Here is a 16,646-nt window from a genome sequence, read left to right as displayed (position 1 = left end):
TAGAACTTTGAGGAGAGATGTTTCTCACTCCTATTCCTGGTAGGGTTTATGAAGGCCTATGAAAATTCTCTTCCTTTCTTCCATTTTCTTGTCTGGGCTCCAGAGGAAAGGGAGGCCACTTGTAAGAGAAGGGAGTGGGTACACTGTTCAAGGCAGAAACGGACTCTACCTATTGTTCTGTTCCTTAGGTCTTTATCTCTTTTCTTATTTCCCTTCATATTAGACCACAAGAGTAGGAAATAATGTATTTCATAGTAGGCAGGATTAATTTGATAATTCTTTAAACTCAATCTTTTTTTAAGCTATATGGGTATTAAGTGAAGAGGAAACTATAAACCTTTCACTCTGCCTCATGGGCTTGACTCCAAAAAAACCCCATAAATCCCCAAAGTTCCAGTTATTAATGTGTGGCACTCTCAGTTAAAGGTTTTTTAAGAAAGGTGAAATAAGATACTATGTTGGTTACTTATGTATTGAATTCTGTGATTGAAGAAAGAAAATAGTCAAATTAGAGATGTTCCAGAAAAAGAGATTGAAATCTCAGGAAGCTGGTATCTATCTTGGCTTCCATGTGGACTCAATAGAATGCTATTTGAAATTTAAACTTTCTTCCTCCTACAAAACTAGAGGCCTGGTGCACGAATTCGTGCACGGTGAGAGTCCCTAGGCCTCGTTGTTGGCAATTGGGGCTGATTGGGGCTGTGGGAGGTTGGCCAGCCAGCCGGGAGGAGGGCCAAGGGAGGTTGGCGGGAGGTTGGTTGGCTGGGATGGGTTGACCAGTTGTTCAGTTGCTTAGGCTTTTATATATATAGATAGTTGTAACACATAGTCCTGAGTGTGAGGTAGCAATGAACAATGAGATTAGGGTTTTTGGATGGAGAGGAGAGGATGATATTAACTCTCATTGATTTCTCATAGCAGCCCTTTATCTACTTACCACATACAAATGCCAATAACTAAGTAGGAAACAATTAAAAAATGAGTAAAATGACAGAAATTAGACTGATGTCTGTTTTTCCATCCCAACAGTGCCTGTCCCTGTGGTCAGCCTGAATATTTATGATGTTGGCCCTACCACCATGCATGTGCAGTGGCAGCCAGTGGGAGGGGCTACTGGCTACACTTTGACATACGAACCCATCAACGCCACAGAACCGACAAAACCCAAAGAGGTGGGAGATACTGTTTCTTTTTCATTGGGCCTTTCTGAGACTTCTCAGATTTAGAGTCCTTATTAACTGCAGTCACTTATGAATTAACTCATTTATACCATGGCACACAAAACAGAAAAATAGAAAATAAAATTTGTGGGCTGTGACACATTTTAGAAAACATTGGCCTGAAAAAGAAAATGCAGTTCAGAAAAATTAAAAATAAAAGTTGTGTTATAATCAATGGGATTCAATTGGTTGTTCCCATTAAGTGGAAATGTTTGATTTGAATGTCTGATTTCCCCTGGGCATGTCCATATGCAGATGCGCGTTGGGCCAGCAGTGAATGATGTGCAGCTGACGGAACTCTTTCCCAACACCGAGTACATGGTCACGGTCCAGGCCGCCCTGCATGACCTCACTAGTGAACCTGTCACTGCTCGGGAAGTCACCTGTAAGGCATTGCTAATTTTGCATCTTTCCTTTTGCTGTAACAATAATGTTCATTAGGCCGTTTCTTTTACCCAATGATGCTAACCACCATTTGATTATTTGTACGTAAATTATAGGATTATTACTCATGGCAATCAAATTTGAGAATTAAGATTAATTCTAGACTTAGGGCAGTATCTTAAGTTTATTCTAGGACTTACTTTTTTTATTTCACATTTAACATGCCCAATATTGAGATGTATCTTATAATCAGTGTTGTCTTTAAATTATTCTTAGCCAGATGTTTATCAAGGCATAAAACATAAAACAATGGTACATCTTACAATTGATGTTGTTATAGATCCATGAAATTCAGTTGGCGAGAATGGAATGTTGGGTGAGTGTGGATTGGAGGAAGATATTCGGTTTAAGATCAAGATGTTCCAAATTTTTATTGAAGTAGAAACTCTATGGCACATATGAATAAGTTTCAATTATATGAATTAATCAATCACCTCAATCCAAAATATATTGATCATCTATTATACTTCAATCACTGTGCTAGGGGATACGTCAATAATAATTATAAAGCAGCATAGAGCACATCGATTCCTTCCTGGTTTGCACTTCTCTTGATTATCCCTTTTTGTGTTTCCTGTTTGTTTTATAACCATTTTTTTTTAAAGTGACAATGATTGCACTTAGGACCTTTGCTTGACCTAGCTGAGAGTTTTGTTTCATGGTTTGTTGAGGTGTGCATGCTGGGATTAATGACTTGGCTTAAATTTGTTGAGCCTCAGACCACATTTCTAGGGAAATAAAGTAGGTTGGAAGGAATCTTCCAAGGGGGAAAAGAGCCTGAGACAAAAGCATGATGGGGCAGAAAAGAGAAAGAACCCCTGCTTGGTGGGGCCATATAAATTCATGGACAAAAAAAAAAAAAAAATCACCTTTTATATGTTATATCTGTTTGGAGCTGGTGTTTTCATCGAAATGTGTTAGCAGCAGATGGAAAGAGTTGGGAGCCACCCAGGATGAAGACCCACAGTGGGCTGAAAGGCAAATGTGGCCATGGATTGGCATATAGGGCTGGACTTTAATTCTATGTGGGGGAGGGGAGCACAGAGAAATGAAAAGACTGAAGGGATGGAGGTGCTGAAATGGAAGTGGAGAGATTCAGGAAGAGAGATGTACAGAGTTTCAATAAGAGACAAAGGAAATTGGTAGCTAGAAAGAGTGAGATATATTTCATATAACAACAGAAAACCTTGTTATTAGTGATCCTCCTCCCATTCTTTTTAAGGTAAAGCTTTGTTTGACTTGGTAAAAATTTATCATTGGTATTTTCTCCTAACCATTTAGATTTCTGTGGATTTTCTTATAAGCTTATTGGATGCTTACTTTTGGCTCATCTTCATTTTTCACTCTCATAACAAGTTGTTTTCCTATTACATTTTTATGGGAGCTGTACTCTTTTGATTTTGTTTTTTACCTTAATCAATTTAAATACCTGCTAAAGAAACATGAGCCATAAATTTGTGGTGAATTATGATACATTATGCAAACAAGATCTTATTTAAATAGAGTAGAAGAAATTAACATACACATGAGAAGTAGAGTTGTCATAAACATTTCAATTTATTCTATTTTTTAAAAAAGCCTTCTTAAGAATAATTCAGCTCTACCTGGTAGAATCATAGTACTTTTATCATCCTAACCATTTTTTTAGTCTGCACACCTTTAATTTTTCTCCAAACAACTTCTTGAAAGCTTATGTAGATTCTTTAGAGTTTCCTGTTTGAGAATCACATCTGGACCTCATTTCTCATGCACCTCCAGTGCCTTTACCTAAACCTCGAGATCTGAAACTCAGAGACGTGACCCACAGCACCATAAATGTCTCTTGGGAGCCTGCGCCTGGAAAAGTCCGAAAATACATTGTTCGCTATAAAACACCAGAAGAGGATGTCAAACAGGTAGGATGGAGAGTGGAATCATTTGTTTTCCTAGCAGGTTTGACAAAAGAACCTAAACAATATAGTTGATAGCACGTTTTAAATATTGTCATGTTATTAATATAGTGTTGAAAAATTGTTATATTAATAAATCACTTTTTGAATATAGATAATATATTGGACTGTCCTGCACTTATCATTATATATTTGTATAATTATATATATATATATCTTCTAATAATCTCAAAAACATCACACTTTAGAGAGTTATATAATTTAGGTGGTATTTCATTTTCATCCAGTTGCCTTACTGTATATGGTTCTCTGCATTTTATGAATTACTAAAAAATGTCAATAATGTTTCTAAAAATAAAAGCTAGCAAGGGGATATGGGGAGTTTGTCCAATAATAGGAAGATAGGACAATTGAAGAGGACACAGAGAAAGGATGAATATGTTATTAGAGGAGTATCCTTTTGACAGTGAATGTTTTTGAGTAAATATGGGGTGTGAAGCTGTTTCCATGACAACCTGACTCAAAGAGGGAGCAAATTGAGGGGCTTCTCCAGTGAATGGGTTTAAAACGTGTGTGTGCTTGGGATGGGGGCATTAATGTTAAAATCTTTGGCATATAGAAATAGCTTCTCTGGGTACTCAGTTACTGATTGTGCCGTCATTTAGGTTCCATAAAAGCTAATTTATCCATGTGCACACATTCACTTCATTATGGGTACAGTGACCAGTGGGTCTCACAGGGTTCTTGTGCATAGCAAATCAGATAATGCACAGGACAACATTTCCAAAAGAAAGAAGGCGTGATATAAAGTGAAACCCTTGAAAAATGATTCAGTTGTCTGAATCCGTAGGCAGTCATCATTTACCGTGTCAGATATGGCTCTAGTACATACTTCTTTTTTCCACTTCAGAAACATAGGAACTGTCTCCAGTTTCTGGACTCATGCAAATTGGAAAACATTGCTTTTTTTGGTACCACAATTCGTATGCTCTTGTACCGAGAGTTTTAATCAACAGCAGAGAGATGTCCAAACTCAACCCTTTGTAAAAATAGCTCCGCTGCTCTATTATAGGTAGAGGTGGACAGATCACGGACCAACATCCCTCTCAAAGACCTCACCTCACAAACCTTGTACACAGTCAGCGTTTCTGCCGTGTATGATGAGGGGGAGTCTCCCCCAGTGACTGCTCAAGAAAAAACCCGTGAGTTGTGATCACGCTTTATCGGGTCATTTCATGTCTTAATGCTCTTTTTGCCAGTATTTAATAATGCTGGCATTCATAGATTGTTTTTCATCTCCTCTTCTACCTTTATGTCCATTTCTTTTATAGTTTCTATCCTAGTTATTCTCTCAGCCACTGTTGCTAATTCATCTTCTAGATATTTAACTGGTGTGTGTGTGGTTGGGGATGGGTGTAGGGGAGACAGTACATTCTTGATGTATATTGGACATTTTGTCTGGGACAGTTTCATTAGTTAGCAAATATTTTTTGACATCTTACTATATGTAAAGGGCCATCAGGGGTAACAAAATATAAGCATATATGTCCTCAATAATTCATAATTTTGTTGTGGAGATAAAATTAATTAACAATACATAGGATCATGTAAGGAAGGAGAGGTGTATGGCATTCAGATTGTATGCATTTGGATTTCAGAGGAAGGGGAGACTTCCACAGTGGGAAGGTGAGAGCCTGCCTCATCCCTGCTTCCCTGCTCCATTTTATTGCTTCTTCGAGGGACCCTAGTTTCTCTCCTTCTCGTGGTACTTCCATAGCATTTAATCCAATTTTATTGCCTGTTGGTCTGTTTTATTGATTCCACTTTCCCCTTGCTCCCTTCTAATGAAGGTAGACACATATTTATTTTGTTCAACTTTGTATCTTCAGTGACTGGCACGTGCTCAGCCCATAATTTCCTAATTAAATAGCAGTTAAGAAATCGAGGTCTAGCCCAGGCGGCATAGCTCAGTGGTTGAACTTCAGCCTATGAACACAGTTTGATTCCTGGTCAGGGCATGTGCCCAGGCTGTGGGCTCAATCCCCAGTGTGGGGCGTGCAGGAGGCAGCCGCTCAATGATTCTCTCCTATCATTGATGTTTCTCTCTCTCTCTCTCTCTCCCTTCCTCTCTAAATTCAATAAAAATACATTTTAAAAAAAAAAAGGAAATTGAAGTCTAGAGCCAGCAGTGTTCCTATGAAATATAATGGGAGACACATATGTAATTCCAAATTTTCTAGTAGCCACATTAAAAAGGTCAAAATAAATAAATAAAATTAATTTTAATAATGTGTTTTATTCAACCCAATATATCCAAAATATCATTTCAACATGTATCAGTATAATGATTATTAATGAGATATTTCACATTTTTATCATGTATTAATTTTATACTTACACCATATCTCCATTTGGATTAGTCACATTTCAAGCTACTCAATAGCTACTTGTGGCTCTCAGAATGGACAGCACAAGTCTGGAGAATTTAAATGACTTGCCTCATCCAGTAATCTAGTGGTGGGATCAGGGCTATGGTCTGCAACTTTTACTTCCTATACAGTAACTCCCTCACCAGAGGCTCAAAAGTGTCTCCTTTAGTGCCCAGCTGTCTGTACATGACCAGAGCACCTTGTGCAGTGTCACAGCCTGCTCCGTAACATCAGGCAGTATCCACCTCTGCTATTTTCAGTCTCTTCCTTGAAATCAGTTCTTATCTGGTAAGGGTAGTGGCTAGGGACAAAAATTGATGTGTATGAGTAGACTGACAGCTTTGCATAAACATAACATGTGTAGTAAAGAGAAAAAGAAATCAGGAAAAAAGGTTAGTGAAAGCAGGGAATTTAGTATACTAAACGAATACTGTCAATATATGTTTTTAATCCTTAATAGTTCCTAATAACTTGGATAAACCCAAAGTGCATCCTTAACAGATGTTTTGATGGCAGATGTGCTTGTGGAAGTGCTACCACTCTCTTTATTTCAATGGGCCTTTTCATTGTAATTATTAGAAACAGAGTTTTTATGGCTCTGGGTTTTGTGTATCGGCTTTGGTTACCAGGAGATAGAGAAATAATTGACAGTGAAAGTTCAGGGCTGGTGGCAGACATTCCAAACTGCCTGTGCTGCACACTAACCAGTGTGCCTGATTCACGGAGGGCTGTTTTACTGGGATGGCAGCCGTCATCAGCACTCCAGGGTTTTCCTCTCTTTGGACAGGGCCAGTTACAGTCTGCTTCACATTGTGTTGAAGGTTAGTGACTATGGGAAAAGCTTATGCACGGATTACTTCGATCATAACATTTCATGGCCCATGAAGGTTCATGCACTCTCTCATGTGATATGCCAGACTTTCTGCGTAAGTGTTCTGCGGTGTGGAAAGAGCCCATGCTTTTCATTAGAGTCTCAAAAAGTTTGAGATGCAAAACGACTAGAAACCACTGATTAGGAGGGTATGACTAAATATTATCTTTAAAAAAAAAATCCCCATTTTAATAGAATATAAATAATCACCTGTAAAAATAAATGATTAATCACCCGTTATATAGTGCTTCCAGTTTTCAGAGTTCTCTTTGTATTTTTCTTTCAAATGAACTGAATTGGGGAGATACTTGCTTCTAAACAATGTTTTCAGTCAGTTTTTCCATGTCCATTAAAATAAGGCAGGTGCATTACATTAAATTAAATTTTGTAGGTCACATGAAAAAATTAGTCCTGCCTTTCCTCATGACAGAAAGGGTGCCAGCCCCAACAAACCTGCAGATCACTGACGTGACCACAGAGAGCTTCAGAGGAACTTGGGATCATGCGGCTTCAGACGTCTCTCTCTACAGAGTAACCTGGGCACCTTTTGGAAGCTCAGATAAGATGGAGGTAGTGCTAACTCTCTTTCTTTTTCTTTTTTTAGTGCCCCGTTGAATGATAGGAAACCTTGTTTTAAGTAGGTATTACCTATGTTGCCAGAAAAGCATCCTTTCCTGCTAGTGATATTTGAGCTCATGGCATGAATCAAAGCAGGAACATCTGGCTAAATAATGTCAGCAAAGTGCCCCTGAGTGTATGATATATCTGGTGACTTAATTTGTGTGGGTTTGTTTTTTCTTCCTCTTTCCCTAAGACCATCTTAAATGGAGATGAGAATACTTTGGTTTTTGAGAACCTGAACCCGAACACTCTCTATGAAGTTTCTGTGACTGCCATCTATCCCGATGAGTCAGAAAGTGATGGGCTGACTGGCAGTGAGCGCACAAGTAGGTGTTCAGCTTTCAGATGTTGTTTTAAAATCAATTTTTAGAAAGAGCTATAGCTATATTACTAATATTTTTCAAAATTCTTTTTTTAGTGCGTGTGACACCCGTACCAACACAACGTAAGAATTTAGTTTGCTGAATTGTATGAATGACCAAATAATGAAGGAAGGAAGGAAGGAAGGAAAGAAGGAAGGAAGGAAGGAAGGAAGGAATGAAAAGCACCATTAAATCCATTGCAAACAGGCTTTTTGCTTTTAAATTGTAAGGCGTTGATTGGGACCTATTTTAAACAGGACTTTCTAGAAAAACTTTGCTCAGCTATTATTTGCTAAGGAGTTAGTTACGATTCAATGACCAATTAGATTTATACCTAGAGATTTACAGCTCTATTGATTTCCTAGGGAACAATGCATATTTTGGGGGGAAGCATTGTTCTGTATGTTTACTATGTTTCTCAACAACTTTTTTTCAGCTCCAAGAAGTGGTCCACGCAACCTTCAGGTGTACAATGCAACCTCTAACAGCTTGACCGTTAAGTGGGATCCTGCTATTGGCCGTGTGCAGAAATACAGAATCACTTATAAGCCTTTAATAGGTGAAGGCAGTGAACAAACGGTAATTTGTTTTATAGAAAACTATTACTTGGACAAATTCTACCCTTTCCTCTTCAAACTCCTTTCACCCAAAATATTTAGTTAGTCACACTTATTATTTTAAGAGATGTAAGATTTGCTATATTAGATGGGAATATTTGCTCCATGATGGAGACTCAGTGGACATTCTCATGGGAGACGAGAATTGCTTTTCACAGTAGCTTCACAGCATTAGACATGTGCCTCAATGCATCCACATTTCCCTTAAGAACTACTCAAGTTGTATTATTCATGAAGATATCTAGATTTTTGAATCTATTTGATTTTTAAATCCATACTCTCTGTCTTAACCCAGTGCTAAAAGTTTCCTAAACTTCCATTTTTGTTTCTGCATGCCATAACATATCTCTTAGATCTGGTGTTTCCAGATATGCATGTTTGTTCACCTAATTCATACTATTTGTCATTTTTATCCTATCTAATAAAAGGGTAATATGCAAATTGACTGTCATGCCAACACACATGATGGCCGCCACTATGTGGTCAAAGATGGCCGTCCCCATGTGGACACAAGATGCCTGCCACAATATGGCCAGCAGGGGAGGGCAGTTGTGGGCCACTAGGCAGCAGGGGAGGGCAGTTGGGAGGGACCCAGGCCTTCAAGAGATGGCAGTTAGGGGGGAACAGACCGGCAGAGGAGGGCAGTTGGGGGGACCAGGCCTGCAGGGGAGGGCAGTTGCAGGGGAGGGCAGTTAAGGGTGACCGGGCTGGCAGGGAGGGCAGTTGTGGGTGAACAGGCCTGCAGGGGAGGGCAGTTGGGGGTGACCAGGATGGTAAGGGAGGGCAGTTATGGGTGACCAAGCTGGCAGGGGATGGCAGTTAGGGGTGACTGGGCTGGCAGGGGAGGGCAATTAGGGGCAACCAAGCCTGCAGGGGAGGGCAGTTGGGGGTGACCAGGCCTGCAGGGAAGGGCAGTTGGGGGTGACCAGGCCATCAAGGGAGGGCAGTTAGGGGCAACTAGGCTGGCAAGGGAGGGTAGTTAGGGGCAATTGAGCTGGCAGGGGAGCAGTTAAGCGTTGATCAGGCTGGCAGGGGAGTGGTTAGGGGGTGATCAGGCTGGCAGGCAAAAACGGTTAGGGGCAATCAGGCAGGCGAGTGGTTGGGAGCCAGCAGTCCTGGATTGTGAGAGGGATATCCGAATTTCATGCACCGGGCCTCTAGTATTTATATAAATGGAGGTTCCTAAGAAAGATGGTGGGACTAGAAACTCAGCCTTCATCTTTTTTTTATCTCCCCAGTCTTCCCTTATTTAACAAAGTCCTTGTCCATTCACCTTGCTGACTTTAGTTGTCTCTCTTTGAACTTTCTCCAGCTTTGTTTTTATGAGCTGTGTGACTAGAACTGCACACATTATCCTAGCTCACAAAGCACTGTGATTGTTATACAGACGGGTGATGCTTTTAGTGAGGTCCAGTATTTTGTTGACTTTTTTGGGGGGCTATAATGTTTCCTCACATAGCTTTAGAGCAGTGGTTCTCAAACTTCCTAATGCCGTGACCCTTTAATACAGTTCCTCATGTTGTGGTGACCCCCAACCATAAAATTATTTTCATTGCTACTTCTTAACTATAATTTTCTTACTGTTAATGAATCGTAATGTAAATATCTGTGTTTTCCCATGGTCTTAGGCTCTACAGCAGTGGTTCTCAACCTGTGGGTCATGACCCACAGGTTGAGAACCGCTAGCAGGGTCGCTAGCAGGGGTGAAAGGTCTCTGGTAGTCTATAGTAGTAAGTGGGTTTAGCTGAACCAGAAATCCTTCCCTCCCCACTGTGACTTTTGAGTTGGTCTTTTGAGATTTCCATAGAACTTGACTTAGGTGGTTTGATACATTTGGATTGAAATATGTCTATTTGAGTAAACTAAATACCAACTGTATTCATATAGCTTTTATAAAAAGTAAGATACTTTTGATGGATTGATATTTTAATATCAGAAACATAACTTCCTTTGTCTGTGCCAGGCCAGATTTAGGTAAAATTGTATAGCAGGATGAACTTGACCTTAACATTTCTCTTAGCTGATGGTCCCTTAAGGTTTGTTACTGTTAGGGATCTTCCCATTTCAATGCTAGTCCAAGAACTAAGCAAAGTAACAAATCACTGATGCCAGAATTATCTTGGAGAGTTGGATGGAAGAAGTAGGCAGGCTCCCTTCTGCTTAGTCATAGGCTAGTTCTATTAAGTGGATGCTTCCAGATTTGCTAAATATCAAAGGCTTGCTATGACATCAATACTTTTTTCTCATCACTTCAAATATTACATTTATTAAAATTAGCCACTGTAGTTCAATTTGCTTCTGTTAGGATGACTACAGTGATTCACTGAGGTTTCCTCTGGAACTTGGAAGGATGGGTGCAACGTAGGAAACATCTGGACGGTACTAGCACATCCAGCCACCCACATGTGCACTCATAGTGGGCAGCGTGCCATCTTCATGTGATTTTAATTAGAATGGCATAAACATCTGAATTCGGTAAACTGTTAACAAATCATACAAATTTTCTTTCAACAAGATAGCTAGATGGCCTTGAGCAATGAATAGAATACGGAGAACTCTGTGATTGAAGGAAATCGAAAAAACATCATACTGCATGGAGCTGACGGGAACTTCTGCCTGAGTGTGTCCTGGCAAAGGGGCCTGCCACGCAGTTTACACAGCAGATGCTCTGAGAGTGGCAGTGTTTGCGGGGGTGGGTGGGGGGGGGGAGAGAATACTAAAAGCTTCAGATATTTTGCTGAATCATTATAATGTGTTTCTAAAGCAAGTACAAAAATCTGTAAAAAAGGTAAAGATGATAATACTGAGTGGTGCTGAGCCTCTAATAGTATGCAAGTCCTTGAGACCTCCAAGTTCCTTTGTAAGTTCACTGATGATTAATGCCTTTGTGGGGAAAGCCCTGTGAAATGTGGTTTTGGATGCAGTTTTCAGTGCTGGCGACGAGCAAGTTGAAATATTTTTTTGAGTTGCCAGTGTGAGGCTTAGGGTCCTTTATGTGATTTAAGGTGTGTAGTGTATATTTAGAATGAAACCATAGGATATCTCCTAAACCTTCACGGTTGTACGTGTTTCCAGATCTTGGCAAGGGTCTCAAACAGCTCCCTTGTAGAAAGAGCTTTTTCTAACAGATTAGTGAGATGGAGAGAACAAGGTTAACACGTATTCCTGTTTTACTCAAGACCACAATAGGGGGACGGCAGAACAGTGTGCTCCTGCAGAAACTGAAGCCCAACACTCCTTACGAGATCAAAGTGTCCTCCCTGTATTCTGACGGTGAAGGCGGTCATATGACGGGAACAGGCAAGACCAGTAAGTGAATTCAGGCTCCTGTAGCTTCTTTAATAATTGCAATTGGAACGAAATCACATCTTTATCCGGAAACACTGAGGTGACACAGAGTTTTGCTAATCTCTGAAAATGCATTAAAATAATATTGATTTAATATCCTTGCTTGGAGTTAACTGTCTCTGTTTGTGAAGAAAGTCACTTACTATTTTCTAGGATTAAAAAAATAGCTGGTGGCGAGATGAGACATGTGTACCAGATTATTGCAGACATTCTTTCATTTATTCATTGCTTCAACAAATATTTGTGGGGTGCCTATTCTGGGGTGCCTGCTATGTCCTAGGGCCCCTGGGAGATACCATTGAACCTGTGTTTCATGTGTGCTTGGCTGTTAGGATCATACAGTGATGTGATTTCTGTGCATTCCAGAACCTCTGAATACTGTGCGGAACCTAAGAGTGTATGACCCTTCTACCAGTTCCTTGAATGTTCGCTGGGACCACGCGGATGGAAATCCTCGTCAGTACAAGCTCTTCTATGCACCAACAGGAGGTGGTCCAGAGGAAATGGTAATTATTTCCCATAGTGAAAAACATGTGGGTTTAACCTGTAGCTGAATGAGTGGAGCTAAAGGAGTTAACAGATTTGTTTTAGCATCCATGAAGTTTACATTCATTTAATGGAACTTAACAGCGTAGGATGGGGCCTTAGTGCCTGAGTGATAAGGACATTGTAGGAAGTTGGGGTTGGGGGAAGCAATCATTCCAGAAGGGGGAGCTGAGGGTGAGTATAGGGGTCTACAGAAGCTTTCATAACCTTGTGTAACAGTTTATAGGAGGGCATTATATTCCAATATTACAGAGATTGCTTCTTGACTTGGTCTTGAGTTAGGATTTTGAGTATTCTATTGTTTGAAGTATTATTATTTTTTTACAAGTTTTTTAAATCAAGTGCTTTATGTTTTATTACAATCTTTAGGTACCAATCCCTGGGAATACCAATTATGCCATTCTTAGGAATCTGCAGCCAGACACCCCGTACACTGTCACAGTAGTTCCTGTTTACACTGAAGGTGATGGAGGGCGCACCTCAGATACTGCAAGGACATGTAAGTTAAAGGCAGAAAAAGCTAGCCTTTTCATGATAAATTTTGCTTTTCTTTATAAAGACCATATAGACCCATTGAAAAAAATTTGGAAAATTCAGAATAATAAAATAAAAACATACAAATTACCCATAATTCACCTCGCAAACATCAACTGTTACTATTTTAGTGTATGAAATAAAAAATTTACAATGGCATCTGTCTTCTGAAATAATAATTTCAAGATTTATAAATGTATATACAATAATTAGTATGCCACTTTGGTCATTCTCTTCCACTGACAAAAAAAAAAATCATTGAACTTTGCTCTGTGCTTTATAAATCTGTGTGAAGCCATGTTTTGTAATTGGCTGTATAGTGAATTATTATTATTTTTAAATATATTTTTTATTGATTTCAGAGAGGAAGGGAGAGGGAGAGAGGGAGAGAGAGACATCAATGATGAGAGAGAATCACTGATCAGCTGCCTCCAGCACGCGCCGGGCATGTGCCCCAACCGGAAATCGAACCCTGACCTCCTGGTTCATAGGTCGATGCTCAACCACTGAGCCACGCCATTTGGGGCTATAGTGAATTATTGAAATCTGTCATGACGTTGCTTGATTGCACATTTCTCTGGTTTACTGAAGAAGTGCCTTTTGGCATTGAAAATATGTGTGCTTTCCTTTGCCATTAACTTGAAAACCAGTGTATAGTGGTTTTACTGTTTGTTTGCTTTTCTGTAGTATTGCTTACAGGTTTTTGAAAGTATTTATAAACATTTCTTTGACTCTAAAAATATACTTTCTGATAGCTGAAATGAAGCAAGTATGGATGGCTTCTTTTGATAAAAGATCAGTAGTTTAGAAAGATGACGTTATTGACTTGATTACAGTTTGGGGTTAATATGTGGATCTAGTTTATGTTTTTCTACGTCCCTAATGGGGCAGATCATTGATCTTTTCTCCCCTCCTTTTGCCTTTAGTTTTAATCATAGAGGACGTTCAGAGAATTGCAAACACTCTGAAACTCCTCCTCTCTGTCTCTCCATTGCCCATGTTGGAAAAGTGAAGCTTCTTTTCCAGTTTTGTGTTCCTTATCCCTTTATGGCCATCCCAGTATTACTGCAATTATTAGCTTGTTGTTATTGGCAACAACTTTGCTTCCATATAGATAAAGGCCATAATTGGCTCACATTGGTAAATTTTTGGGCGAGGGTTTAAATCTGCTTTTGTATAGATAATTGGGAGTTTAAGGAGGATAGTATTTTGTCCTTTTACAGAGTGTAAGTTCTGGAGAAGTGATAACAAAAACTCCACATGTATAAACAGACTTAAGAAATATGCGTTGGCTTTTCCTTCCTCAGTGGTGAGAGGATTGCCGAGAAACGTCCAAGTGTACAATCCCACGCCCAACAACCTGGACGTCCGCTGGGACCCTGCCCCTGGGCCTGTGCAGCAGTATCGCGTTGTGTATACTCCTGTGGATGGCACCAGACCCTCGGAATCTGTAAGTAACTTTGTCTTCTTAGAGCGCAGCCAGTGAATTTTGTAGATTTCACTGCGCCTCCAATGGTTGCTGGCCCAGAACAATAAGCCAGTTGTTGGAGTGGCACTGAGTCTCAGGGAAACTTCATTTCCTGATGAATGTAGTCTCATGTCTGTGTCATGTTGAGTAGCCTATGAGAGTGCAAACCACAAACATGCCAGGGTATAATGGTTAAATCATTGCTCTTGATGAATTATGACAGGTGTATTTATTATAAAGTTAGTTAGCAAAAGTGAATTTTGGGAAAAATGCAAATTAGTAATATGATTTAGAAACCCCAGTAGTAAATGCAAATTATTACTAAACCTTGTCAATAAGGCTTTTGTTGTAAAGTACAAATGTCTTATGAAAGTTAGAGTATTCCTTCACTGGCTCATACAAATTGCTCAGTCTCTCCTCAATTACATAGCACTATGTAGTTTTGCAAGTAGATTAATAGTTTAGAAATCAGAAATTACTGATTTGAACAAGGAAAATATCAAAACACGTAAGAAAAAGTAAATTTATAAACTAACTTTACTTATAAGTCTTTATAAAAAGAAACAATAATGATAAACAACGATGAACAACCATGTGTTCTGTAAGAATATTGACCTGCATGTCCCTGTGTATGATAGGATATATTCAGACAATGTTGTCCTTATCCATTGTATAGAGTTGCTCTCTATTTTAGTACAGAATTTCTCCCCCACCAGTGTAGAAGTCTCCTATGAATGTCTAACAACAGGAGGAGTGTTCTTTGGATTACTATCAACATCCCTGGATATTATATTTGATAATCTTTATAATAAGCATAAATGCAAGATGATTGAAGTTACTGAAATCAAGTGTGAACTAACTTTGGAGAGGAAAGTTTTGAGGATAAATTGCATCTAATGGTGTGGGTTGGGCAGATCTCATGAAGAAGCACCGTAGTTGGCTTCTGACATGTCTGGGCTCAGCCTTTTATTATCAAAGTTATTATGCTGACTAATACAATACTTGATAAGCATATGGGTTGTCATCAGGCAGAATTTGGCATTTCCTCCCCTCCAGATTGTGGTGCCGGCAAATACCCGCACGGTGCACCTGGATCGGCTGATTCCGGACACACCCTATTCCGTGAACGTCGTGGCTCTCTACTCGGATGGAGAGGGGAACCCCAGCCCCGCCCAGGGCCGAACTCGTGAGGCAGAAATCCTTTCTTCACCCCATTCCCTTGTCACTCAGTTGGTAGGGCTTCTCTGCGTGAGTGAAGTGTGTGGTACTTAGCAAACATGAGGACTGGGCCTCTATATTTCATTTAACAGGAAGTGGTTAAAATCATCCCTTTCTCTCCCAGTCTGTGCATTTAGGCTCAGGCCTAGTTTTATGTCACTGGATGTTCAGCATGCAACTGTAGCTCTGAAATGCAGCACTTTCTAGGTTTATGTTTTCACGTTAAAACCATAGAAGATGTTTGTTTTAGCATAGGGAGTGAACAACCTAGTGAATGGTGAAACACCTGAGAGTCACTTCCTTAATCTGGCCAGGGGAAAATTCTTTCCTACCCCTCCTCCCCTCCCCTTGTCTGTCATGCTCACGGGCAGGCACATAACTCTATTGTGTTTTATTTTTTAGTACCTCGGAGTGGACCAAGAAATCTGAGAGTCTTTGGGGAGACAACCAATAGCCTCTCTGTGGCCTGGGATCATGCTGATGGGCCAGTTCAGCAATACAGGATCATTTATTCTCCCACCGTCGGCGATCCAATTGATGAATATGTGAGTCTGACTCTCGTTTATTTGAGCATTTTGTAATCTGACCAGGTTGGAGTGTGAGCTTCAGCTTTCTTCCTTAGGATGGTGATAGGGTTAGAGTTGAGTCCTTGACTTCTGTGTGTCAGTTACATTCTCTGTGACTTCCTCTGACATGAGATTGGGATCACCTGAACGTGCCTAGTATGGCCTTCCATACTACAGAGAATTAATGTCTTCGGGCTCAATTTTTATTCTAAATACAGATGGGAAAAAACTGTCTTATCTCATGAAGTGCATATTTCTAACCACCTATCTACACCATGGGAATTTATTCTGGTGAAACATGGTACCAATTATTCTGAGCTAACTAAATTAATGTTCAAACGCTGTGACCATTCCAATCTTAACTTTTCTTTAAATCTAATTTCTTTACAAGGTCTTTCTTAAATATCCAGGCAAATTGATCTCCCTTTCCTCTAAATTTAACATTTTTCCATACACTCTGGTTTTGGAATATACATACTCTAATATTAGCTTCAGAGTTTTTGAGTGTCATGT

At 39.8% G+C, this 16,646-nt stretch overlaps 1 protein-coding gene across 2 annotated transcripts in view; it reads left to right on the top strand.

Moving 5' to 3' along the window:
- Positions 1 to 16,646, top strand: part of COL12A1 (collagen type XII alpha 1 chain) — a 110,319-nt gene that overhangs the window by 47,773 nt on the left and 45,900 nt on the right. For both annotated transcript variants that reach the window (XM_008139503.3, XM_028156727.2), the window contains exons 24-37: positions 1,030 to 1,172; positions 1,476 to 1,605; positions 3,423 to 3,559; positions 4,626 to 4,755; positions 7,284 to 7,423; positions 7,668 to 7,800; positions 7,893 to 7,919; positions 8,273 to 8,415; positions 11,633 to 11,762; positions 12,168 to 12,307; positions 12,717 to 12,846; positions 14,189 to 14,331; positions 15,406 to 15,535; positions 15,970 to 16,112. In XM_008139503.3, coding sequence (XP_008137725.2) covers positions 1,030 to 1,172; positions 1,476 to 1,605; positions 3,423 to 3,559; positions 4,626 to 4,755; positions 7,284 to 7,423; positions 7,668 to 7,800; positions 7,893 to 7,919; positions 8,273 to 8,415; positions 11,633 to 11,762; positions 12,168 to 12,307; positions 12,717 to 12,846; positions 14,189 to 14,331; positions 15,406 to 15,535; positions 15,970 to 16,112 — 1,799 coding nt within the window. The remainder of the gene's footprint in view (positions 1 to 1,029; positions 1,173 to 1,475; positions 1,606 to 3,422; positions 3,560 to 4,625; positions 4,756 to 7,283; positions 7,424 to 7,667; positions 7,801 to 7,892; positions 7,920 to 8,272; positions 8,416 to 11,632; positions 11,763 to 12,167; positions 12,308 to 12,716; positions 12,847 to 14,188; positions 14,332 to 15,405; positions 15,536 to 15,969; positions 16,113 to 16,646) is intronic.

Source organism: Eptesicus fuscus, chromosome 10 (assembly GCF_027574615.1).
Source record: "Eptesicus fuscus isolate TK198812 chromosome 10, DD_ASM_mEF_20220401, whole genome shotgun sequence".
Lineage (NCBI taxonomy): Eukaryota > Metazoa > Chordata > Mammalia > Chiroptera > Vespertilionidae > Eptesicus > Eptesicus fuscus.
This window is presented reverse-complemented; position numbering and strand designations above follow the sequence as displayed.